The following is a 24,850-nucleotide window of genomic DNA, read 5'->3' as shown; positions in this document are numbered from 1 at the left end:
TGGCCAGAAGTGGGTCCATTTTGGAACCAATTGGCATTGGCTCTGCCAGATGTAAGAGGCTGCTAGAAGGTTCCCCTAGAAGCCACCCCTGTAGCCCCCCTGCTAGCAAAACCTCACCATGCAAACCCAATATAGCAATGAGGCTGAGTTAAACAAACATCACAAAGCAGTATTAACAATAAGAAAGCCAAGCCATTAACAATGCATTACAATCTGATTAAGTTTTAAAGTGGTGTAAGTATTTTTGTTAAATAGTAAACCAGCATTTTTCTGTGCATTTGTTAAACTTGAGATGTCTAGAATCTGAAGGATTTCTGTCTACAAATTGCTCTGAGAGCAACCTGGTGACAAAACCCTGCCTTGACATGCTCACTAAAAAAGAGGCCAAGGTTTAAAAGGGCGGTATTGCAGTTTTTTCAGCTTTCACTCAGAATTCGGGGAGGGTAATACTTTCCAGTCATTTGCAGCTTGATCAGCCTTGAAATACTCTTCAAAATGTCATTGATATGGGAGAGTCCTGCTCATTTTATTCTGAAAGGCACAGAGCTGGAAAAAACACCCTCAAGACAGTGGTATACTCTTCCCTCAATGCCCTTGTATGGGAATATAAGAAGCTTACAGCATTAATGTGCAGTGCTCACAGAGGTTAAAGAATCTGGTTTGGTATGTGAGGTGCATTTATGCTTACAGTAGTTATAATCAACACAGAGCCATCTCAAAAATACTTGGGATAAGATAAGTAAGAATTCTTTCTCCAAAGAACCACTATAGTCCCTCATATTCTAAATAATCAAATTTTGCATGCACAGTGGCCTCAGTCCAGACAACAGCAGACCAAGGAAAAGCAGTATGGGTATGTAAAAGTCACTGAAGAAGCTGCATTCTCAGATTTTTATGGTTGAATAAATGTGGAAAATTTATGAAATCTCAGTTCCAGGATTAATTATTTTAGCTCCTAATGTTCTGTTAACATTGTGTAAAAAAAAAAAAAAAAAAAAAAAAAAAAAAAAAAAGTATGTGTTTGGACTGGATTTATTACTTCTTCCTCAGAGTTGCCAGAGGGAAAACTTCTCTACCATGTAAAGAAGTCTTCTTTTCTGGCATCTGTGTTTTGTAGAAATCTTGCAAAGCTAGTATATTTCCCATTGGGAAGGCAGGGTCCTATGAACTGTACTTCATCCACAGGTAATCTTTAACAAAAAGGCAGGGATACTGACAGGTATACATTCTTTGCTAGAGTAATCCCATTGTACTCTTTCCAGTCCTACAAGCTTTATGATTTAGCTGTAAAGTCTGAAATTAAAACTTCTATGTAGAATTAATATTACTGAATCTGTGTTAAGCATATTGGATTGTTATCTTTCACCATTCTGAAGAACTACTAAGCTTTTTATTCTGACTGTTGCCTTAAAGTTTGAGGGGTTGTCATTTAAGGTTTTGGTACTGCTTTGGGACATCTCTTGTTTTCAGTGTCTTTATAGCATTTAAAAACATATGGAGACTTTCCAAATTGGGTACCTGTGATGATAGAAGCCTTAACTGTTGTATTTTTTCAGAAGCTTTGAATATACGTTATTTTCATTTGCATCTCTGAAAACAGATACACTACTGATGTCAACTTTTACATACTTATGTTAAAATTGTTCTTGGGTCACAGACAGTCCTCTGACTCCAAGACTAGTTTTTGAGGTCAGTACAAGCATTTAAACAGCAGCAACAATGAAAAAATTATATAAACTGTATAAAATGTTATGTTAACATTTTTTTAAGCTGTTAAAAGGCCAATCTAGATATCAGATTAGCCGGGTCATTTTTGCTTTGACTTGTATGGTTTTTTCATACTGCTGCACTATTAAAGTATTGATCTTGCAAATATTTATCATAAGATCTACAAAGCTTGCCATTAAGACTTATTCTTGATTGATTCCAGTTAAATTATTTCTGCTATCAACCAGCTGTTACACACTTTGAAAATCTGTAGGACAGGTTCACTTCAACATGCGTACATTTCATGTATGTCTACAGTTTCATATCTCTGAATATTTCTCCTAATAGATGGCAACATCTTTTATCCGAACCGTAGAACTTGGAGGAAGAGGCTGTAAATCTTCATTATTTGATCCTTTAAGAGTCCATGTAAAGGGGCTTTCAAATCTTGTTAATTTTATTGACAAGCTGCAAGACATTGTTGGTGAAATCTTAAATCCAAGGTAATCCCCAATGTTATATTATTGTCTTGCTGAGCACCTGCTTTTGGTTTTTTTTTCTTGTGCGTGTGTCTGGAGGAAAAGGAACAAAAGAAAATCTGATGATTTAATACTTCAGAGTAAATGTTTACACCTTAAACCTTATTACCCCAGCTGTTATTCAAATATTTATATTTTGTAAGCTTAGAAATTTTTGAGGTTATTCTTTCTATTAAATTTCTATCAAATCAATGTATGTATGGCTATTTGGTTAGTTCCCTACTTGTAAATGAACTTCCAAAGATTTCAGTCCTGTGAGTCTGGTAAGTACATAAACTGATACGTGCTTTACTTTGTGCTCATTGAATACTTCCTTTTTGTCATTTTGTTGGATCTACCCTTATATAAAGGAGTTTTTATTGCTGCTGACAAATGGCAACTTTGGTTATTTAGCCTTTCTTTTCTCTTCTCAACTACATAAGCGAAGCATAAGAATTATTTCTAAGTAAGGGTCTAGGGAAGTCACTGATTTTGAATGTTTTTGAAGACCTGAGATTAGTTTTTGGGCAAGCTTATAAACATGAAATTAGAGAGAAGTGTAAATGTAACACAGGAATTTGAATTGGTAAGTGCTGGCATTAGTACAGAGAGAAGAGCAATTTTCTTAAGCATTATAGAAGTTAGTAATTTTTTTCATTTATAATCAGTAATTTTTCTATACAAAACTGTAGCAAATCAGCTGTAATAGTTCTGTCCTTGATACTAAAGAGCCTTTTTTTAGTTTGAATTGAGTCTAATCGACACAGTTCAAAACAAAATGTTGTAAGCAAACCATAAGCATTATGTAAATTACCATTCAGATTACATTGAAGCTAGAAGTGGGAAGTATTTCTGAAGTTGTTTTGCAGTTTTTGTTTTACTTTTTAATTTTGCTTCTTTGTTCTTTCATTTCAACATCCTGGATGCCAGACACTTGCTGTCTGTGGTGGCAATTAAAAAAAAGTTTTGACTCTGCATCTAATGTATGCTTTTTAAAATTTAAATCATATATGACACTGTACATTGATAAAAATGAGAGATAAAAAAGATTTATGTGCATGACCTTACCACTTAGGGTGCAAATCCTGCTTTGTCAGGTATATACAGTTCATTAAAGTATAACGTAAAATGATACATCTTGTTAATTACCCTTCTGTTCAAGGCACGTGAGAAAAATCAGAGTGGGATAGTTGCTGGAACTTAGTAGTTTCTGCTTGGGAGAATTCCCTGGAGCTTGGAAATTCTTTTCAGCATTCAGCTGTTTATTCTGTTGCTTTCTGTGCTGTATCTGCTGTCCCATTTATTCTGGGATACAAATCTCGTTAATGTCAGATTCTGGCATGCTCATCAGATTGCATGTGTACATGTAGGTGTCATTGGTTGTATCATTGACCAACAATGGAAGCTAGCTGTACTGTGGTGTTTATAGGATCTTTTGTATTCTGTATGGGCTTTATAACCTCACGATGTAAAATACTACTATTGTTTTTCTGTATGTATCTATGTAGTAGCTCAGTGCTTACAGAAATAGAGTAAGCAGTTGGCGGTCTGAAAGAGTCTTCATTAGTATGCTAAAGTTCTGAAATATTTTAGGACTAGTAAAAAGCTTATGATCAAAACATTAGTAAACAAAAATGTATTTTTCTTAAGTGTCTGGTAAGCCATATGAGTGAGGACTATCTATATGCCCTGCCTGTGATGTGACAGTTGTTACGAATTACAGAAGATGCAGTTTTACAGAAGAAACTTCCGTAGTTCTGTTACTACTGCACTCTAAAGACCAGAGGGGGGAAAAAAGCAACAATGCAGCAAAAGATTTGGTTGCTTGGTCTTTAGAAGCCTGCTGGGAAATCTAAGAGCAAACTGGACAACCTGTCTGTGGTATTGCTGGTTCTCTGATGTAGAGATTTGCCAAGCTGCAAAAAACAGGTCTCAGTATTTGCTATGCCACAAGAAAAATGCAGTGGTTTTGGTTGTTTACTTAATGATTAGAAGTCTGTTATTTCAGTTAAATCTTGTTACAGTGGAGATCTTATGAAACTTGAACTTGCATAAAATGCAAAGTAGCCAAATAATTGCTGTGTCATTCTGAAATACATGTTGAAAAGAAGCTTTCTTCATCAACTGAAGTCAAGTTCCTTTGCTTTGGAAACCTAGAAACTGAATCAATGATGTCGGACAGTGATGGGACACACTTAAGAATTTTTGAACATGGCAATATGGTGCAGCCAAGTACCTGCTAGTCTATGGAGAACAGCAAAAATGTGGTTTTCTTCCTCAAGTCATTTGGCTAACTAAGTGAACAGTAGATGAGAGGAGGGAAGGGAAAGCTATCAAATAGAGTGGAAATCTAATGAAATGATAATGATTTGATTCAGATATGGCACAAAGTGTGAGCAGACCTGATAGCAGGAGAAATTGAAAGATACAATGAACTTTGGTAGTTTCAAGGTGTATTCACTGAGCAGATCTAACATTCTTACAAATCTCTGGGTTTTGAAATAGGTAAGCTTGTCTTTCCTCATTCTGCAGTTTTTTGATTAGAAGAAATCACTAATCTTTCAAGAATCAGTATCATGAACATTCCTTGCAGTCTGGGGATGCCATAAGACTTGTAACCCTAAAACTATTTACAGATTCTGTACATATAAGACTTGAACAACGTTTATGCAGTAAATAGAGAGCCTGGATGTTCTATTTGTGCCTGTTTCTTGACAAGAAACATATCAATGTTGTATTTGCCAGTGAAGTGGATGATTATTACACACCTGAGGATCTGGAAACTCTTTTCTGTTGGTATAAATTAAAAATGTCAGTACTAATCCATCATCCTGGAAATCCTTCTCTTTTAGGCCAGTCAATGCTTCTGGCATCTGGAAAGAACTTATTTCTGGAACGTCTGTTTTCAAGTTTGTAAAACATGTGTGACTTAAAATTGAATGATGAAAAGGGATTTGTCTTATTGGTTACTGCACTTGTTGGTTACTGCACTTGTTGGTTCATATAGGGTGTGTGTGTGTTTATATATACATACATATACTTTAAAAGGCCCCCCCGATTTTGTAGCAAAGTTGGCATATATGGACAGTAAATACTGTTCTTGAGTTGGGCCCTGACTTTGCTGTAAGCACTGAGCACTAGGTGACACTATTGTACAGCTCACATTAGTAGCTGTTTAAGTCTAAAGTTAGCTGTATTGTCTCATTCAACACATTTGAGTGACTGTGATGCTTTGGAGTGGGTCTTCATTTCAGGTCTGTGCGCAGTCTTCTGTAGTCAATTGTAGAAGCTATACAGCTTGACTTGATTATCTGTGTGGAAAATGCTCTTTCTTACGTGTTGGCTTTGTGAAACTGTGGTTACATCTGGATATGCAATAGCATTTTGGGAGAGAAAGCATATGAGACTATCTAGTCCTGTGATGAATGTTTGAGTTAATTGGGTAGCATTCACACAGCATTGGAGTTTCGTGTTCTGAAGTTGCTGGAAAGTGTGCAAATGTGTGTAAGACATTGGCTGTATGACTCCTTAAACTTAGGATCACAGAGTAATTCAGGTTGGAACATCAGGAAGATTTTAGTTCAACATCCTGCTCAAAGGAAGTTCAGTTTTGGGGTCAGTCTAGGTTAGCTGGGGCTTTATACAGTCAAGCTTTGTGCAGTCTCCATCCTTGGAGGTTTTCAGTCTCCCTCTTGACAACCTGTTCCACTGCTTGAGTGTCCTTGTGTGGTTTTTTTTCCCTCCCTTATATCCAGTTAGCACCTCTTTTGTTTCAATTTATGCTTCATGTCTCTTTTCCTTCCACTAACTGCCAACATGAACAGCCTGGCTCAATCTCATTGGTTTTCTTCTTCTAGGTATTAGAAAACTGTTACTAGATCCCCCTGAAGCCTTCTCTTCTCCAGACTGGACAAGCTGTTCCCTTTTGCTTCTCACAGGGCCTGTCTCCCTGACCATCCTGGCAGCCCTTTGTTGTACTTGCTCCGTTTTATCAGTGTCTTTCCTGGACTGGGGGGCGGGGGGAGCAAAACTGGATGCAGTATTCTAAATTTGGTCCAAGTGCTGATTAGAGAGGGATAATCACGTTCCTTAGACTACTGGCTACGCTGCTGTTGGTGCAGCCAAGGGTACTGTTGACCTTTGCTGCCAAGGGACAGTCCTCGTTCATGGTTAGCTTGCTGAACATGCACCAAGACTCTTGGGTTTTTTTTTACATAGAGCTGCTTCCCAGCCTGTATCATTGCAAGGGGTTATCCCTTTCCAAGACTTTGCATGTCCTGTTGAATTTCATGTGGTTGCTGTCAGCCTATTCCTCCCATCTGTTTAGGTATCTCTGCATGGCAGCTCTGCCCTCAAACATATTGACCATTCCATACCATGACCAATTCGGTATCATCTGCAAACTTGATGAGCATGTATTTTTATCACTGAGTCACTGGCAAAGATATTTAAAAGAAAAAACCCAATTTCCAGGATTGGCCCCTATGGTAGTCCATTTGTTACTGGCCTCTAGATACAGTGCAACACATTTAATACCTTCTGAGCCTGATCATCCAACCAGTTTTTAACTCATCTAGTTGTCCACCCATCCAGATTGTAACATCCAAACTTGTACATTGAGGGTATTTTCTGACAGTGTTGAAAGCCTTACTACAGTCAAGGTAAATGGCGCCCACCATTCTCTCCTGATCTGCAAAGCCAGTCATCCAGTCATTTTAGTGTAGGTAACAAACAAATCAATTAGGCATAATTTACAAATATATAATAAATCCGTGTTTACAGTTACCAGCCAGCACCTAATCCTTCACATGCCCAGAAATGTTTTCTTAGAAGACTTTTCACATTATTTTCTCAAGGAAAAAACTGTCTTTTTGGCCTTTTTTTGCAAACGTTTGCTTTTCTCCATTTGTCAGGGACCTTCCTGATCACAATGACTTGCCCTCCCACCCCCAGCTGGCAGTTCTCTGAAAACTGTCTCTAATCAGAGGGCTGGGAGACCATGTTGGTGAAGGCTGAGTCAAAGGCAGCATCAAGTACCTCAGTTTTATGTCTGTCCAGTGTTGCAAATTCTCCTGCCTTTAGCAAAGGTCCCTCCTTTTCAGCCTTTTGTTCAGCATATTAGTACACAAGCAGCAGATGAAGCTACTTTAACATTCCTTGTAAGTCTCAAGTCCAGCTGAGTTTTGGCTTTCCTGACAACATCCCTAAATGCCCAGGCAACGTTTCTAGATATTTCTTTGTAACCTGTCCCTTCTTTACCATCCCGTGTAAAGCCTTTTTTGCATTGAAACTCTGTTGTCAGTTCACTGTCTAGCCAAGCTGGTCTGATATTTCTACATGTTTTCCTGAGTATTGTGATGGACTGTTCTTGTGCTTTTAATATGCTGACATTAATAACATGTCAGCTTTCTTAACCTCTTTGTCATTTAGAACTTTCTCACATGGGTTTCCGTGGACCAGTTCACTGAATAAACTGAAATCTGCTCTCCTAAAAAACCAGTCTGTACTCCTTGCTTCCCTCAGATCTTGAACTCCACTACTTCATGATTGCTACAGCCAAGGTTGCCATTGATTATTTTTTTATTATTATTATTATTATTTTTTCCCCTCTGTGTCCCTGACCAATTCTTCCTTGTTAGTGAATAGCAGACTCAGCTGTGTGTAACTCCATATATCACTCATCCAGTATCCCTGATGCTCTCCAGAAATCTTGACTGCTTGCATCCCATTGTGATGTTCTTCCAACAGATGTTGGGGTGTCCTTTAAGTGTCCTGTAAAAACCAGGGTCTGTAATACAAAACCTGCTGAGAGTTGCTTTAAGTATGCTTTGCCCATTTCCTCATGTCTGTTGGGTTGCCTATAACAAATCCTTACCCTGGTTCACCAGCTCTCAACGACCCTCTTGTCTGTCCAATAGAATCATAGAATGGGTTGGGTTGGAAAGGACCTTAAAGATCACCTAGTTCCAACCCTCCTGCCATGGGCTGGGACACCTTCCACTAGATCAAGTTGCTTGGAGCCCCATCCAGCCTGGCCTTGAGCACCTGCAGGGATGGGGCATCCCCAGCTTCTCTGGGCAACCTGGTTTTGTGCCTCACCACCCTCACAGTAAAGAAGAGCTCCTCCATACGTCTGAGCTGCTCCTACATGTAGAGGACACTTCCCACTTGTCTTTCCTGAAGAGCCAATATTATATTCATCCTTTGTAGCACTCCAGCTGTCAGGCTGTCCCACCATGTCTTGGTTATTCCAATGAAGTTGTAGTTGTGTAATCATGAGTAGCTTATATTCCTTCTAACCTTTTTTATTGTGTTTTAATGGGTAAATCTCTTTAGACTGTTTTAGAGTGTATGCAATGTACTGTTTTTCAGTAAAATACTGAGAACTTAGCCACTAACCTTAGTTTCTCAACTCTTAGCATCATTGAAATGAAGACTATTTTGATGTTTAAATATTTACAGTGTAAGTTACTGATTCTATAGAATGATCCAAATTAAGACTGTATTACCATTGCACCATGTTAACAAACATTGTGTTTGTGACTTAACTAAAAATGTTCCTGTGTTTGGAGAAATAGAAAAATACCAAAAAATCTTATGTAAGTAAATAATTATTTTATAAGAAAAAAAAAAATTAGGTTTAAACCAGACTCTTAAATTTTCCTTGAAAGTACTTGCCACTTCAGACTAATGTGCTTTAACATAACTTTATAATAGAAATACTGATAAGCTTTAATCTGATTTTTTCATTTAAACTTAATGTCAAAAATGTTTTAAAATATGTTGAGAAGTAAATAATTTTACAAATAAACTTAATTGTGATTTGAAATGGATTTACAAGAAAACAAAAAATTTTGGTGGAAAAAGGTGATCTTTTGAGGTTAAGTCCAACTTCAGACATCACAGTTGAAGTGTGGTATCTTAAGTGCCCCACTTGTAAAATAAAGCATTCAATTAAAAAAGTGCTTTTTGTAATTTACTGTCCTTTTCCTTCCTAATTTAGGCTGGTGCTGGAGAATACACTGACCATTACGTCCTAGATATGGGAAGTCAGATATAGACCCTTAATTAAAAAGAAGACATGAAGGCTATGGCACTCTAGTATTAGTGCTGGATTGAAAAATCTTACCCTTAAGCCATCATACAGACACCAAACTACCAGTTCATCTGTTTCCACAGCCTACCTTTAATCCATATTCGAGAAGCAGTCTGGCAGCTCCCTGCCCATAATTTCTATCCTGATAACTTTCATTAAATTGCAGGAAAGTAATAATGTGTGGAGGGAACTACTAAGCTGGATATGTTACGGTAGAACAATTGAACTGTAGCATGGAATGCACATGGCTGCTCATCAGGAATCTTGTTCTGAGAAGAATACTTCTTTAGTTTTATAGTATCTTTGTCACTGGACTTGAGGAACATTGCTTGGTAGGGAGAATATCCAAATTTAATCCTGGTGAGAGCAGACACTGACAGAACACCAACTTTGTTTGCAGTAAGTTCTTGGGAAGGCACTAGATCTTCTAGATGGTGGTACTTCCTGAGGAAGAGTCACCCTGTTTTTTTTCCACTACAGTAAAAGAAATTTTTGGCAGTACAGCAAAAGTGGCAGCGGCAAGATGGAAAAATACTTAGCAACAGGATTATTTTTTGCTGTATTTTATTACAAATCTAATAAACTGCAAAACTCCAAAGGGCCTAAAGTAGGGTCTTCAGCTAATATTTAATTGTTTATAGTTTGAAAAACTAGAGTAATAATGCATGCATCCATTGTTTGAGGTAGAATTTTTGATTATTAGGAGTGTTTTAATATCACTTTTTTCTTTTACAGATATATTTAAAATCTAGATAAGTTCACTGATAACAATTTATGAAATTAATGTGAAGTAATCTTTTTAAATTTATGCATATAACAAAAAAAAAGGGTTTGCTTTAAAGGCACAGTTATTGCTCTGTTAAGAGCATGTGTATTTTATATTGTTTCTTAGATAAAATTTGTCCCGCTCTTCTAACCAGGTAGATGAGGCTGTAGTTGTCATCTTGCTGCTTTGTGTTTGAGAGTAGAATTAGACTGCTATTCTCTTTATATAGTTCTAAATTAAAAAGTTGGCTGACTGTTCAGGTTTTACTAAGTTCTAAAACAGCTTTGTAAATCCATAACAAAGAAAAAGGCTGTGCTACTCTTGCAACCCATAATCACTAGGCGTTTGTAATCTGGTTTAAGGCATTTTTTCCTGCTACGTAAGTTAGATAGATATGTTTGTCATCTATTTTTTAACCTCTGTTGGAGAAGTTGAAATGAATGAATAAAAATGTTGACCTTACTATAATAGAATTTTCATATATTGTTTTCTGTTCTTGGAATAGGCTTCAGGAGTCTGTTCTGCTTTTTATCAGGTTTTGAATATTGTCCATATCCTCAACATTTTTTCTTCTGTATGCTACTCTATAGTCTTTTCCACAAAAGATCTATTTCCAGAAAATAAATAAAAGTGCTTCTGCATCACATTAATTTTGCACACTGAGGCCCCAGTTCTGTAAGAAGAGCTCTTGCCATTGTGATTTAGTTTTTAGGTTAGCAGAGAAGCTTGTATTTGTGGTAATTTTATTAGGAACAGAATAGACAAGTTTGATAAGGAAAATGAGTTGGAAATGTGATAGGACTGGGACACAGATGATGTAAGGCAAAAGGGTTCAAGTGGGCACAAGATTAAGAATATTTTTAGTATAAGTAACCAGTGACAGAAGATATGGTTTATACAATGCCTAGTTAACAAGTAGAGTTTTACATTGTACTGTGGTTTTTTAAACTCCCTTTAGAAGCACTGGTGCAAATAAGGCATTTCTAGCATATGATTCATTTTACCTTAGACATCTGTTTTTCTCTGGTTACAAGACACCTGAACTGTCTGCTCCTCTTAGCACTGGTTCGTGCTGAAGATGGTAAGCTATTCATTCTGTCAGTTGACGTAAAATGTTTAGAAGCTTGTTAATTTAAAAAAAGTTAACTGAATGTTGTCTGTAAAACTAAGCACTTAGAGGCTGCTAGTGAAGTCTTAGTTCAGTCACCCGAAATGCATGCATTAGCAGTCTTTAATTGTGTGATCAAATACTTTCCCCTCATCCACCCACCCAGCAGTCCTAGCTTTTGTGGCTAGGAAATAAGAGTGCAAATTGAGGCTGTGTAATGGAAGACAGTAGTCTTTGTTGGACCCTTCCAAGCTGCTGAAGCAAATGAAAAGTCATGCAGGCCATCAAAGGAGGGAAAGGGTGCTTGGTTCTATGTCTCTTCTGCTATGGACTTACCATGGAATACTGGACAGACACACTGATGGTCACATTTGATCTTTGCCAAGTCCACTCAGCTGAAGATCGACACTGTACTGTTGGATCCAGGCTTCTGTGTCTTAACATTCCCAGCTGGATGGGCAGTGGAAGGTGGATGCTTCTGAACGGCTGGGTTTTTTTAGCATTTATAATTGCTCTGATAGATTTTCTCTGGTTATTTCTATCATAGCTGAAGGTAGCAGTAGGTTTTCTAGTTGAGGTTTCTTTCAGTTCATACCTTTTGAACAAAGAAACATTGTTGCACATGACGCTGAACAGAAAATCATATTATTAGAGTCTAAAAAAATTGCTATTTTACAACCTCTTATAGTGGTAGTTGACAGATGTTTACTACTAACTGGATTTGATGAGTCGTCCTTTGATACGATTTAAAAGACCATGGATGTGAGATTAAAGCACTTTGTCCTAGAATGTTCCATGTCAGCAGGTTATGGTCTGAATAAAACATCAGAGGAACCTTGTTAGCAGGCACCCTGAGTGGAAAGGGACAAGGTCTCTCCAGTTCTCAATTGCCTTAGACAAATAGCATTGCTTTGTTTAATATATCAAGTTCATTCTTGAATTCAGTTAGATTTCTTGCTCCTCTTTCAGATTTAAGAACTAGAATTCTTCACCTTTGCTGCTGTAAAAATTATCTGAAGATGGATAACTTTGCCCATTTAATTCCATATTCAAAACAAACTTTGCTGCCTTTCTAGCTGTTAGGAACTGCAAAGTGGGTAACAGTGTTCAACCTTACTGTGTTCGTATAAACATTTATTTTCTAGTACCATGCCAGATATTTTGAAGTTCATTTAAGTTCAACTGATTTTCTACATAATATAAACCTATAAAAGAGTAATATCACAGCAATCTGGCATAGACTCTCCATTTTGTATAAATAAAAAAGCCAAACAAAACACAAAGCAAAACAAAAAACCCCCAAACCCCAAAACCCAACCAAACAAAAAACCTCCCTACAAACAAAACCCCCAAATCCCAAGTTGCATTTTTACCACATTTTCCTTTTATCTTCGTGCTTTTAGTTAATCTTTTTAAATCTCACTAACAATAAAGTATACTACTAGTGGTTCTGAAGTTGCTCAGGTAACTTATCTGATTGCTTTAGATAGAACTACTATATTTATTGTTAATTTATAGTTTCATCTTCTTGATGGTTGTTTCTCAAGTTGTTTTTTGCCAGTGAGTTGTGTTTTCTGGGAAAAGAATGAGATCCTTTTTACCACAGAAAGGACTCTCTAAATTTAGACCAAGTCCTAGCTATCTCCATTTGTGCTCTAGATTGCCTATATAAAGAGATGAAAAGAATGCTTCTCCTACTGAGACTTTCTTGACAGTACTTTCTGAAACTGCTAGACACGGTTAGTTAGGGCTTTCTGTAGTAAGCTTTGAAATATTCATGAAATAGCACAAATGAGACAAATTCAACATTTTATAAATATATTCAAGATTAAGAAAAGAAACCTTACAATGTAACTTATTTTGTTATATCCTGATGTAAGATGGCATAAGCTGTGGCACAGTGTTTCAGTACTAATCCACACACATTAGATCAACATTTTATGTCTTGGCTTGTTTATATAAATTCTAGTTGAAGTATGAATAAACTTTTCCTTTTCTTTGCTCCAGTTAGTACTGTGTATATCTGATGGGGGACTGGAACTCTTCCCTGGAAAAGGAGGAATATGGGGAAAAAAGAGATTAAATGAACTTTACTTCTACTAGCAAATATCCTTAGTTGGCATTGAGCAGTAGAGGCAAAAAAAAACAACCTAGAAAATGTTTTTATCACAGTTGTTTTTTGGTGGTTTTTTTCCCCTCTGTGAAAAGCTACAAGGTAATAGGCGTATACAGAGCACAGCATTTAAATTAAGGGCATAATCATCTTAATTAACTGATGCCCGGTGCTATATGTATGGTAATACTTTTTCTTCCGGTATACATACGTGTATATGTATGTAAAATGTGTGGAATGATGTAGATAAGCTCAGGATATCTCTAGACAGAAAGGACTAAACAAAGACAAGTTCAGTCAGTCCCTTCACCAGCTTGTTTGTCTTGGAGTTCTAGGTTGAGCACAGTATTTATAGAATAGATACTATACATTTAACACAATGCTTTTCCCATTTGAGGGTATTATTTTGGAAAGTGTCAATTTGGGGCTGAAGGAAATAAAGCAGTTCAGCAAGAAGCATCAGGAGACTTGGCTACAGTTCCTATATGCATCTCTGAGACAGAACTTTTCTTCAACAGTGATCTGTTCTTACCTCTTGACAACTTGCACTGGATGATTCCCCCAGCCCTTGAACTTTTCATTCTCTTGTGGTTCGATTGAATTGTGGTTTTTGTGGTTTCTGGAGCAGAGGTACACCAGCATCTTTTTTTTTTTTTTTTTTTTTTTAACTATCCTTTCTAAGATCTGGATGGTTCTTGACCTGTGTGCAGAGAGACTTCACATGGTGACTTTTCTTTTGTCTAAGTGCATACGTTGTGCTTAGATTTCTGCAAAGCAGTTTTTCTGTTTAACCAAGACTGCAAATTTAATGTAAATTGAATAAACTTTTACAGATTAATGTTAAAGCTGAGAATTCTGGGGAAATGTTTGGTTTTGACCTGGAAAAAAGCCAAAAAAAAAAAGTTTCAAGTTAACTTCACATTTTCTAAGTTATTTACAGGAGTCTTGTTCAGCCAGGATAAGCCAAAACAGCAAGGTCTCTGGCCCAGTTCCCTCCATGTATTTTAACAGGAAGCAATATAAACCATCTAGTTTTCCTCTGACTAAATTCCTGTTCTTACCTCTGCCCTTTTATTTTATATGAATGTAGACATACAGTTTCATTTGATTGAAGTTCTCCCAACCAGAATTCTAAAATTAATCTTCAGAATTTGATGTGTACAAAATAGTAACTTTCTTTCAATTTGCAAGATATGCTTTTAGGGTAAGTAGGCAGGAGAATGGAGGAAGCCAGTAAGCATGGAGGAAGTTGAAAAATTTGTCATCATTTCACTCTTGGATATGCCACCTGGAGTAATAAAACCATTGCCATTGCCTTGAGTTTTTGGCAGACCTGTGATTTTCAGCATCATTGATGTATCTAAAAATTTTACTGTAGGCGCCAATAGCAGCTCAGGAGTTCAGGGTGTGTGAATAAATATGGAGTCATTTTGTACAGCCCATGTACAATAGTTAAAACAATTGGTTTCTGAGCTAGGTAGACTGATGTTAGGTTATTCTCTACATTCTGCCTTTCTGCTTTGATTCGGACTATAAACCGAACTCTCAGGGGGAAAAAAAGGTAAAACTTCAGTAATTCTGCTTTTAAAGGCAAGATTTAACAGGCTACCCTTTTTCAGGGTTGGCCATCCTATCCAATTATTAGATGTTGCAGGAAAATGGCTAGTGTTTCTTAAAGTCTGGAGAAAGAAACTGTAGGTTAATTGGAAAGGGAAGATGGATTATTGCAATAGGAAATCAGATGGTGCCTGGAAGGCTGGGGTTTGGGTTTTTTTGCTTGTTTTAATTTTTTGAGTCACTGCTGTCACCGCAGAGAATCTCTATTAAAGATATGAAATGTGATTGTACAACTTCAGAAGAAAGGTCCACAAGTACAGGATCTTGTCTCCAACACTGGCAATAAATACATGCCTTGTATGAACAGAGAAAGTCTTTATGATACTTCTCCTGAGTGCTGTCTCAATCTCTAATCTTAGTTCAGAGTGTGTCCTAAACACAGAGTTCTACCTATTTGTCCTGGGAATTGTTTTGTTTGTGTTTTTTTTAAGAACAGGTCCTTTGTACCTCTTGTTATGATTTTTTTCCATTATTATTGTGTGTGTTATTAGCTGGTATTCAAAGGTGAAAATTACTCTGTACATAAGAAAGTAAAAGGGGAGGGAATTAATAAAAAACCAAAAAACAACAACAAACAATTATAAATTAGAGCTAAAAATAAATTACAGATTATCTCACTCTGAAATCGTTGAGGAAGATAAGCAGAGAGAGAATGAAATTGAAGACAGTGTGTCACAGGGAAATAATGAAGTTCTTAGACATATGATGTTGAAGAGAAGATAAATGGTTGCTTGGTGAGGTGAGGGGAATCTTGATTATAATCAACTTTGTTGGCCTGGGTGATGGGTTCATGTTCTCAGAAGACTGAAGAATTGATAAAGCATGCAACTTCAAAAAGCTTTTTGCGAAGAGATGCATTATGATGTAGGAAAGCTGAGTGGTTCTTGTAGTGCTTTTTTGCTGTTGTTGTTTGTTTGTTTGTTGTTTGCCCAACCTCAAGCAATGGCAAAACATTAAGTGAAAGACTATATGTTCTGTGTAGATACTGGACAAAATTATTAAGCTCTTAACTCAAGGGGTTTATTCTGTCTTTCACTAAATCTTTAAAGTAGCCAAGACACATTTGCTGTCTCAATATAGTTTTTTATAATCTCTGAGATAAGATCTGTGATCCCCTAGCTAATTTACTTAAGCTGGTTCATAGTCATAGTTCATAGTAGTGGTGGATAACTAGTGATTCTTACCTTTGTACCTCCATATGGCTTTTGCACCTACTCACCACACAACTCCCGCAAAATAAGCAATTCACTCCTAACACTTGGATTTTCCATTATTGTCATGGGACTATGCTCACTGTCGTTACAAGGTTTGAGTTCTTTTATTATATTTGAGCAGCATTGTTCAGGGCAGCATTTTCAGCCCAAGCGGAAAGATGCACTTATAAATGGCCAGTGGAATTCTTGGAATTTTAACTGCTTCTTCTCATTCACTAGGTCTGGGTAAATCAAGGTGTGCTGTCACAAGAGCTTTGGTCCCTGTAACCAATTTTTGGACACAGAATTGTGGGGTTTTTTGTGCTTCTTCAAGAATTTTTTTTTTTTTTTTTTACATACTCAGGGTAATGCGTTCTACCTGGCAGCCTGTTATATTACCATTTTTATAGAATATGTGGATCTTGCAAGTCTGAGGGAGCAAGACATGGTGTAGTTCTCTCAGTACTGCCTATTGGAACAACATCTGTACAACTGTAACTGCTAATCACTCAAGAGTCTTTTGAAGAGACCTGGTAGTTCTAATCCAGAAGTGATCCCCAAAGTAGTCTGTCATACATGCAATGTGGTTCAAGGTACAGGACAAAAAATGAAATTAACAGTCTAAACATAGTTTAGGTGCACTCACAAATGTCACCTTACCCTTTTATAAGAGTTAAAATAAAGTTCTTCTATCAATTAGATTCAATTATTTATACTTTTGATGTCAAACTGCACGGACATTTCATGATTAAACTAAGTTCTTTTCTGTAAGCATTTTTTTCTAGATGATGAAAAAAGATTAATAGTGTGTGCCTTTATGGCAGTGATGTTCATCTAGTCTAATTACTATCTATTTAAATAAAATTGAAGGCAGATTGATAGTTTGAAGTACAAAAAACTCAAAAATCTAATGGGCTGTTAAATTGGAATGCGTGTTCCAATGAAACATTTTTTTTTTACACGTAAACAACTTATGAGCAAAACAGTAGCGGTAGGTTTAAAGAAAGTAGTTTTCTCTGAACTTTTATGAAGTCAGTTTTATGTTGCAGCTCAGACTATCACTAAATGCTGAATTCATTACCTTTCCTTATAATATTTTTCTTTTTTTTTCCCCAAACTATTATGTTGAATAATACTTCTATGCTGCTGTTTGATTTAAAAGATCAAAGCTGTTCTTTGAAGAGTTTTGATTAGCTGTGAAGACTGGCTATGTTCAACACTAATAGGTATACTAGAGTGCTGCCAAGGTTAATGTGGAGATGACCCCGTGCCTATTTTCAGAATTGCAGGGGAGCGAATTCTGTCAACAGTGAAGATGCATTTGATAAAAGACCGAAGCAATGGGGATCCTTTCTGTCAGGCAATAGAGGAGGTTGTAGAAGATTTGGATTTGAAGATTAAAAATATTATTGATTCACAACATGAAGTCTTGACTGCCAGCACTACTGGAGTCAGTCCAGCACGGGTAATGGGACTTCTTTTGTTCTTTTTACTATTGAGCTTTAACAAGAAAGCAAATGCCTTTTGTCTGGTTTGTTTCTTTTTTTTTACTTTTTAAAGGACTTTACATAGTGTATTATCTTTTCCTAACAGTACAGTGCAGTGTCATTTCCTTTACACTGTGGTTTTAAACTTGAGAGACTTATATTTGAGGATTACAGTGTGGATTTCAAAAAGCTGATTTACTTAAATGTCTTACCTCAAAACTGTAAATAAAATACTTTGCAAAATGTAATTTGTTCATGTAGTAGATACTTATAACTGTCAGGTTTGCCAGTAATTTCAAGGCAGTAGAGCTGTAACAAATTTCCAAACAAAAAAGCCTCATCGAAGGTGGAATTAAGATTGGAGAACATGTGTCAGTAATTTTGATTAAAATACACAGGTTTTAATTAGCTCATCATATTTCTCAGGGTAAGGCATTCAAAATAAGGTTAAATATGAAACAATTCCAAAATATGGTGAAATGTGGACTGGGAGAGGAATAAAAATAACCCCCCCAATAATCAATGTGTAGGTTTTTCTCTTTTAGTATTTCAAGACATTAATGAAACTATTAATGGTTTTAATTTCATGGAAAGTATCAGCATATTTGAAGTTCTTTAAGTCAGGTGTGGAGAGTGAAATACAGGTTTTGAAAACATAAATCTGCTTTATTTTATTTTACGTTGTTGATATATAAAAAATATCTAATGTCATGTATTTTTGTCTAGGAAACTTTTAAAACCTTACAGGCACTTTGAATGTGTGTATGTTGTTAGACTAGTTTGTTTTGTGAAATTGCTGGAATTACCCCGTGGTAACATAAGGCTTTTAACAAATTTTTAATTAGACTTCCAATGTGCTTTTTCTTGTCTATGAGAGAGAGCTAAAACCAGACATATCCTAGTGGCTAGTTAAACTGATTTAAATGTGTGTTTCCACTGAGCAGCTGGAGTATCTATTTCATCCTTATTTTCCTGTTACCCCTGAATCTTTCATCATTGTATTTCCCTGTTTCCATTTCATATCATTCTGTTTCTTTCTCTTCCCTATCTGAAAAACTGATCACAGATATCAGTTCTGTCTTTAGCTACTTGTATTACTGATAAGATTTTTAAAAAATTAGATCATTATAAGCTAGGTTAATAAACTATTTTTTTAAAACTTCATTCTTCAGAGGAATTCACCAAAAAATTGCTTTTCCAAAATGGTTCATGTTTCTTATTAGACTGTGAATTGAAGAACAATGACTCTATAGGACTGTTTACCAGTATCCTTGTTGAGGCAGAAGATAGTAAAGGTGGTTTTATCCTGGTATTGTTAAGAAATGTGGTGAAATACTTAATGCCACTGATAGCAGTGTGAAGTTATTTTTCTCAAAATGGGCACCTGAAAGCAGCTTATGAACGTAATTATATTACTGTGAGGCTGTGGTTCTATGTTGAAGTTTTTGCCAATTCTTGAGTTTAAGTTAATTGATTGTTGGAACATCCCATCTGCTCCTGAATGGTCAGATTCTACCACAGCTTTTCTCGGTGAGTAAACTTGAGTACATAGCAGAGGATGATAGATTTGAAGCTAATTCTTTTCAATGTACTCACTACAGTATATCCATACTCACTACCATATGGATATAACTGAGAGCCATCAGACATGACTGTGGTCTGGATGTGACTAAGGTGCCACTTGGCTTGACAAATCTAGTGCAGTATTGGGTTTATGTGGCTGTGTTTTGGTAGTAGGGAGGGCTGCGGGGGTGGCTTCTGTGAAAAGACACCAGAAGCTGCCCCCATATTGGACAAAGCCAATTCCAGCTGGCTCCAGGGTGGGTCTGTTGCTGGCCAAAGCTGAGGCAATCAGCAATGGTCATAGTGCCTCTGCGATAACATTTAAGAAAGGGTAAAAAGTGCTGCGCAACAGAAGCGGGGAGAGAGGAGTGAGAACATGTGAGAGAAGCAACTCTACAGACACCAAACGCAGTGAAGAAGGAGGGCAAGGAGGTGCTCCAGGCACCAGAGCAGAGATTTCCCCTGCAGCCTGTACTGAAGACCGTGGTGTGATGCAGGTTGTCCCTCTGCAGCCTATGGAGATACACAGTAGAGCAGATATCCACCCTGCAGCCTGTGGAAGACCCCATGCTGGAGCAGGTGTGCCCTGAAGGAAACTGTGACCCCATGGAGAGCCCGCACTGGAGCAGGTTCCTGGCAGAAACAGTAGCCCATGGAGAGGAACTCACACAGAAGCATATTTTCTGGCAGGACCTTATGGGCAACCCATGCTGGAGCAGTCTGTTCCTGAAGGACTGTACACGGTGGAGAGGACCGATGCTGCAGCAGTTCTTGAAGAACTACAGCCTGTGGGAAGGACCTGCACTGGAGAAGTTTGTGAAGGCCTGTATCCCATTGGAGGTACCACATGCAGGAGCAGAGGAAGAGTGTGAGGAAGAAGCAGCAGCAGAGACAAAGTGTTAGAAATTGGCCACAACCCTCATTCCTCATTCTGCATCCCCCCTGTGCCACTTGGGGGAAGGTGGTAGAAGAGCAGGGCGTGAAGTTGAGTATGGGAAGAAGGTAGGGGTTGTATTCTGATTAACTGGCAATGAATTACATTAATTTCCTTAAGTCAAGTCTGTTTTGCCCATGTTGGTAATTGATAATGAACTCCCTGTCCTTATCTCAACCCCATGAGCTTTTCATCGTATTTTCTCTCACTGTCCTGTTGAAGAGGGTGAGTGATAGAGCAGCCTGGTGGGCACCTGGTGGCTAGGCAAGGTCAACACACAATGGTCCTTTGTGGTGCCCAATGTGGTGCCTGAGGAACTGGAGATAAGGACATTAATTGGGAGAGGTAACGGACAAAATATGGACTAAACATCACTAGAGTACAGAGTAAGTTTGGGGAAATTTTGTTTTTGTAATTGTGGTGAAGGGACAAGGGGTGGAGTGTGTGTAAATTGTCTGCCTTTGTTGGTGTTGTGTTGATTTGTTGATGATGCTTATTTGATTTTGGTGTAGGGAATTTTTTTTTGTTAATGTAAATGAAGTTTGTGGAGAGTGTGATGAATGCATATTGTAATGATAATTCTTAAATGTGTGATTCACAGAGACACGGGATGGAAAAGGGAGCTTAGGCAAATGTTGAGACTATTATCAAATTACATATTTTAGTAGAGCTTAGTGTAGAAGAACATTTTTTTACTAACCGTATAGAGGGGTAGGTACCATTACTAATGAAAAAAAAAAACCAAAAAAAACAAAAAAGCCCATAAGTTTTCCAAATTAGTTTGAGCTGTATAAAAAATGTAAAGCATCTGTATTGTTCCATTAAGATCTCAGGACAGCAAAGATTCATGTTCTATGCTGAGTTTCACATAAAGCTTGTTTTTTTATTTTGTTTTCTTTTTTACTTTATATAGAAGCCCCCAAACCCTGATGCTATAATTTTTCAGAAAAGACAGTCTATATTCAGAATAAGTTCTGGCTTTGACAGGATGTTATGTTTTTTCATACGTAAGAGATTGCATCATTTCTTTGAGTGCAGATTTAAAATATGATCTTAACTATAGAGCTGAAAATTATGCCTTCACTAACTCCTGGGAAGGCCGCTTCCTCATGAAATGTACCTGAAAAGAGTTATTTTGTTAGAAAAATCCTTTTTTTTTTTTTTTTTTTTTTTTTTTTCCCTGCTGGCAGTGACAGTTTTCTTCCATCATTGTTTGTTTTTCAAGAATCTAGAGATCCAGGAAAAGTTATTGCTTTTAAGCACTACCTTGTGTTGAATGAAGCCTGCAAAGTGACTAATGGGAATTATGATTAATTTCTTCCCGAGAAAATTACTACTGTAAATGGGATCTGGTGTTTCTGGACCTAACAAGAATACTCTGGAGTAGCTAATGGTCACTATCCTTGAAAGACTGATGAACTATTTTCTTGAAAAAATAATTTGAATTATGATTTTAAACTTACTAACAAACAAGATTTTTATGGCAAGGATTCTTGTCTTGCCTAAAGTTCTTATTGTGCCTTGGACAATAAGTTTTTAGTCCATGGTTGGTACACCAGGTCACTTCTTGTAGTACATGAGATTTCTGAAGGTCATCTTTTGGCAGTTAGGAGCTTGTTATATTCTAAAGATTATTTTTTTTCCTTTTTGTATAATTAGTCAAGATGATGCCAAATTTGTACTTCTCTCATTAAGACAGATTTACTGTGACACACATGACATTTTATAAAAATCTATTATGAGGTGATGTAATGACTGAAGAGGTTCAGAATAAATTTTGAGGAAATTAAATGGTACTGAAATAGGCCAATTCTGTAAAGCCAAGTAACAACCATTTCTGTAATTGCTATTTCTAGCTATTGATTATAACTTATAGTAACTGACTGACATGTGTTGCTATGGTTTCTTGAAAGCTACATACACTAATTGATGTAATCAAATAGAGAGAGAAATAGAATTTGATCTTTTCAAGACTGTGTTTAGAAGCAGTTAACTGATTAGATAAATGCAGTTCATTGCTTGTCCTGTCCTGAACAAAGTCAGGCTACTCAGTGTTTCTGTGTATTGGTGAGTAAGAAAGCCTACAGTTTTTAAAATCTACTAGTGTGTATTAAGCACTAAATTTCTCTGTGGAACTCCTAGTACTTTTAGAGAAAAATACAGCAAACTTGCAATTCTTGCAGTCCCATAGTGGCTATGGAATTCTACATCTGTACTGTTGACTGTAGCACTGAGCACTTCCAGATGTGGATTATTATTTTCTTTAAGGAATTCTTTATTCTTTTGAAAATTGTGAGGAATTCATCCTGTTCCAAACAACGGGAGATTGTGTTAAGTACCTCTGTTGTCAAATCTTGATGGAAACCTCACTTTTAACCAACTGCTTTACCAGATTCAGTTAATCAGAGGAGTTGGACTTCACCAGAATGTGTTTGTGTACCACATAGCACTCAAACTGGTTGTGAGAAAATGTATGTTAATTTCTGCTACATGGCTTCATCACAGATTTGTATATTTATCTGTGTGACTTGCTCATCAGTGTATACCTCCAGTTGGCAGTGATCTAAACTCTTCTCATTTCTTGGGATGAGGAAGAAACTTACCCATGGGCAGGTTCCCCATAAATGCTTACTGCGGAAGGGAAGGAGGGGCTTCTTAACACCTTGTGCTGATATGGGTTGCTTTTGGAAGCAAGCTGTTGGTCTTGCTCATTGACCTTTTCCTGTTGTATATTCCTTTTAATTTTATTTACTTTCAGCCAAAATTGCATTCCATAAATCATGGCACTGTGTATTGTGGCAGACACACTGTAAAGGTCTTACTCGTTCTTCTGGATGAAGAAGCAGTCAGTCCTCCTACCCAGAACACAGCAGAACTATTATATGATGATGAAAGATTAAATTTGTTCGGAACCACCTCTGTTTTGACACTCTTCAGGTGAGTACTAGAAGGTTTTTTTGTGTTTGTGTTATGTTTGTTTATTTTTAAAGGTCTTATACTGAGTGGCTAAAAAGGCATTGATACTACTTACACAAAGCAAATGACCAAAGTGCAGTCTGTTGTGAGGTTAGATGTAAAGGGAAGGCATTCTTAGAATAGTCTCAAGTTCTCAGAAGTATTCTACCTCCTCATTTGCATTTTCTGTATCTTCAGAAAATATCTTCCATTTTTGTAATATGGACTTTTTGAGCTAGTACGCTTCTGGGCTGCACAAAAACCATGAAAGAAGATCATTTGCAACAAACTGTACAAATACCTGTTGAGTTTGAAGTCCTAAGTTCAAATGCTGTCTGTTCAGTAGCTAATTAGATTACAATTCAACTTGAAGATGCCTCCTTTGTCTAGCTATGACACAAGAAATGTTTGTATTATATCATGTTTCCTTCCTACACAGTAATTATTTTGCAGATTCAGTTTTAAATAGTAAAATAGTTTTACATATCATCATCCACCAATCAGGATAGTACTCCACAAAGGATGTTGAAACAAATTCACATGCATAAAGATTTCAGTAGGGTCTGTAGCTGGTAGCATACATTGACTGTAATGGTGAAAGTTGCTTTTGAGGAAGAATAAAAGAGGGAGAGGAGAGGAAAGAGAAAACTCTCTTGGTGGCCAGCTGGGAGGTAAAGCAGCCAGGCTTCCCAGACAAGCATCTTCTGTAGTACAGCAGTCGGTTCCCCAATAGTGCTTTTCCCACAGCAACTGTATCGTCATCATAAGGACCTGATCAAATCCCATATTGGTTGTCACTGCTGGTGATGCCTTTAGTGGTGGTTGGAGCATCTATCTGTTCATCAGGGCAGGGGCTGTGTGGCCAGTTGCTTATTAAACTCTGTGTATGCACATTTTTGGGTTCCCTAACATAAAAGAAGAGCTACAATGAAAAGGGTAGGAAAAGTGGGGAAGCAGAGGATGTTTCTTCTGCTGGTTGCAGTTGTTTCCCATGAAAGCTCACTATAACAACACTAACAGAGTGTGCAGGTGCAAGGCTGTGAAGGTAACAGGAAGGAAAAAGTGATAAGTCCTAAATTAGAAGATGGAGGATCCTAAAAGTCAAAGAATTTAAGGGTTCTATTAGATTTACTGTTTGAGCTCTTTTATTGAAACCAAAGGAAGAAGCACATTCTAATAAAAAATTAAAAAAAAATTAGTTTCACTAATAAGAATTCTAAATAAACCTGTAATAATTTTGAATACCAAAGGCAGCTTGTAACAAAATATTGTGGAATATTTCTTTCATCTCTCAAATATCTGCGAATAGCTGTAGCTATAAATTTCTACTTCATTATGTAACAATCTTAAAATAACCCTGATTTCAGTCTCTTATTTTTCCATTTTCCATTACTTCAGATTCAGAAAAAGTGATCCACATTGCTTTTTAAATTGTTTCATTAATTTAATAAACCTCACCGTGGCTGTATTTTTATCAGTATGAAAAAGGAGCTTAATCAGATCTAGGTTAATGCTCTATGTGAATGGAATCAAGGCCCATCTGAATTCTTCTGAATTAAACATTGCTGCTATTCAGAGATAGCAATCTTGATTATTTTTTTTTAAAGGTAGCTCTTCAATTTAAAATGGATTTTAAAGCACTTATTTCTGAATAACAGTGCCCAGTAAGTGCTTTGGTTTCAGTTACTCATTTGATTTGTCAACTGAATTAATTTTCTGGAGTTTTTTCCAACAGGAGAAACATTTGTTTGACTTAAAATCTTCTCAGTGTAGGTGTAAGCAGGTACTGCTCT

General features: G+C 36.9%; 1 protein-coding gene across 4 annotated transcripts in view; it reads left to right on the top strand.

Annotated features, from left to right (window-relative positions):
* The window catches only part of PARPBP (PARP1 binding protein), a 57,435-nt gene that overhangs the window by 17,261 nt on the left and 15,324 nt on the right, over positions 1–24,850 (top strand). For 3 of the 4 annotated variants that reach the window (XM_056341714.1, XM_056341713.1, XM_056341715.1), the window contains exons 6-8: positions 2,056–2,210; positions 17,400–17,583; positions 22,861–23,039. In XM_056341714.1, the coding sequence (XP_056197689.1) occupies positions 2,056–2,210; positions 17,400–17,583; positions 22,861–23,039 (518 nt within the window). Of the gene's footprint in view, positions 1–2,055; positions 2,211–9,228; positions 9,864–17,399; positions 17,584–22,860; positions 23,040–24,850 lie in introns of those variants that run through there. The other variant, XM_056341716.1, reaches the window with a different exon arrangement.

The sequence above is a fragment of the Falco biarmicus genome, chromosome 5 (assembly GCF_023638135.1).
Source record: "Falco biarmicus isolate bFalBia1 chromosome 5, bFalBia1.pri, whole genome shotgun sequence".
In the NCBI taxonomy this organism is placed as follows: domain Eukaryota; kingdom Metazoa; phylum Chordata; class Aves; order Falconiformes; family Falconidae; genus Falco; species Falco biarmicus.
This window is presented reverse-complemented; position numbering and strand designations above follow the sequence as displayed.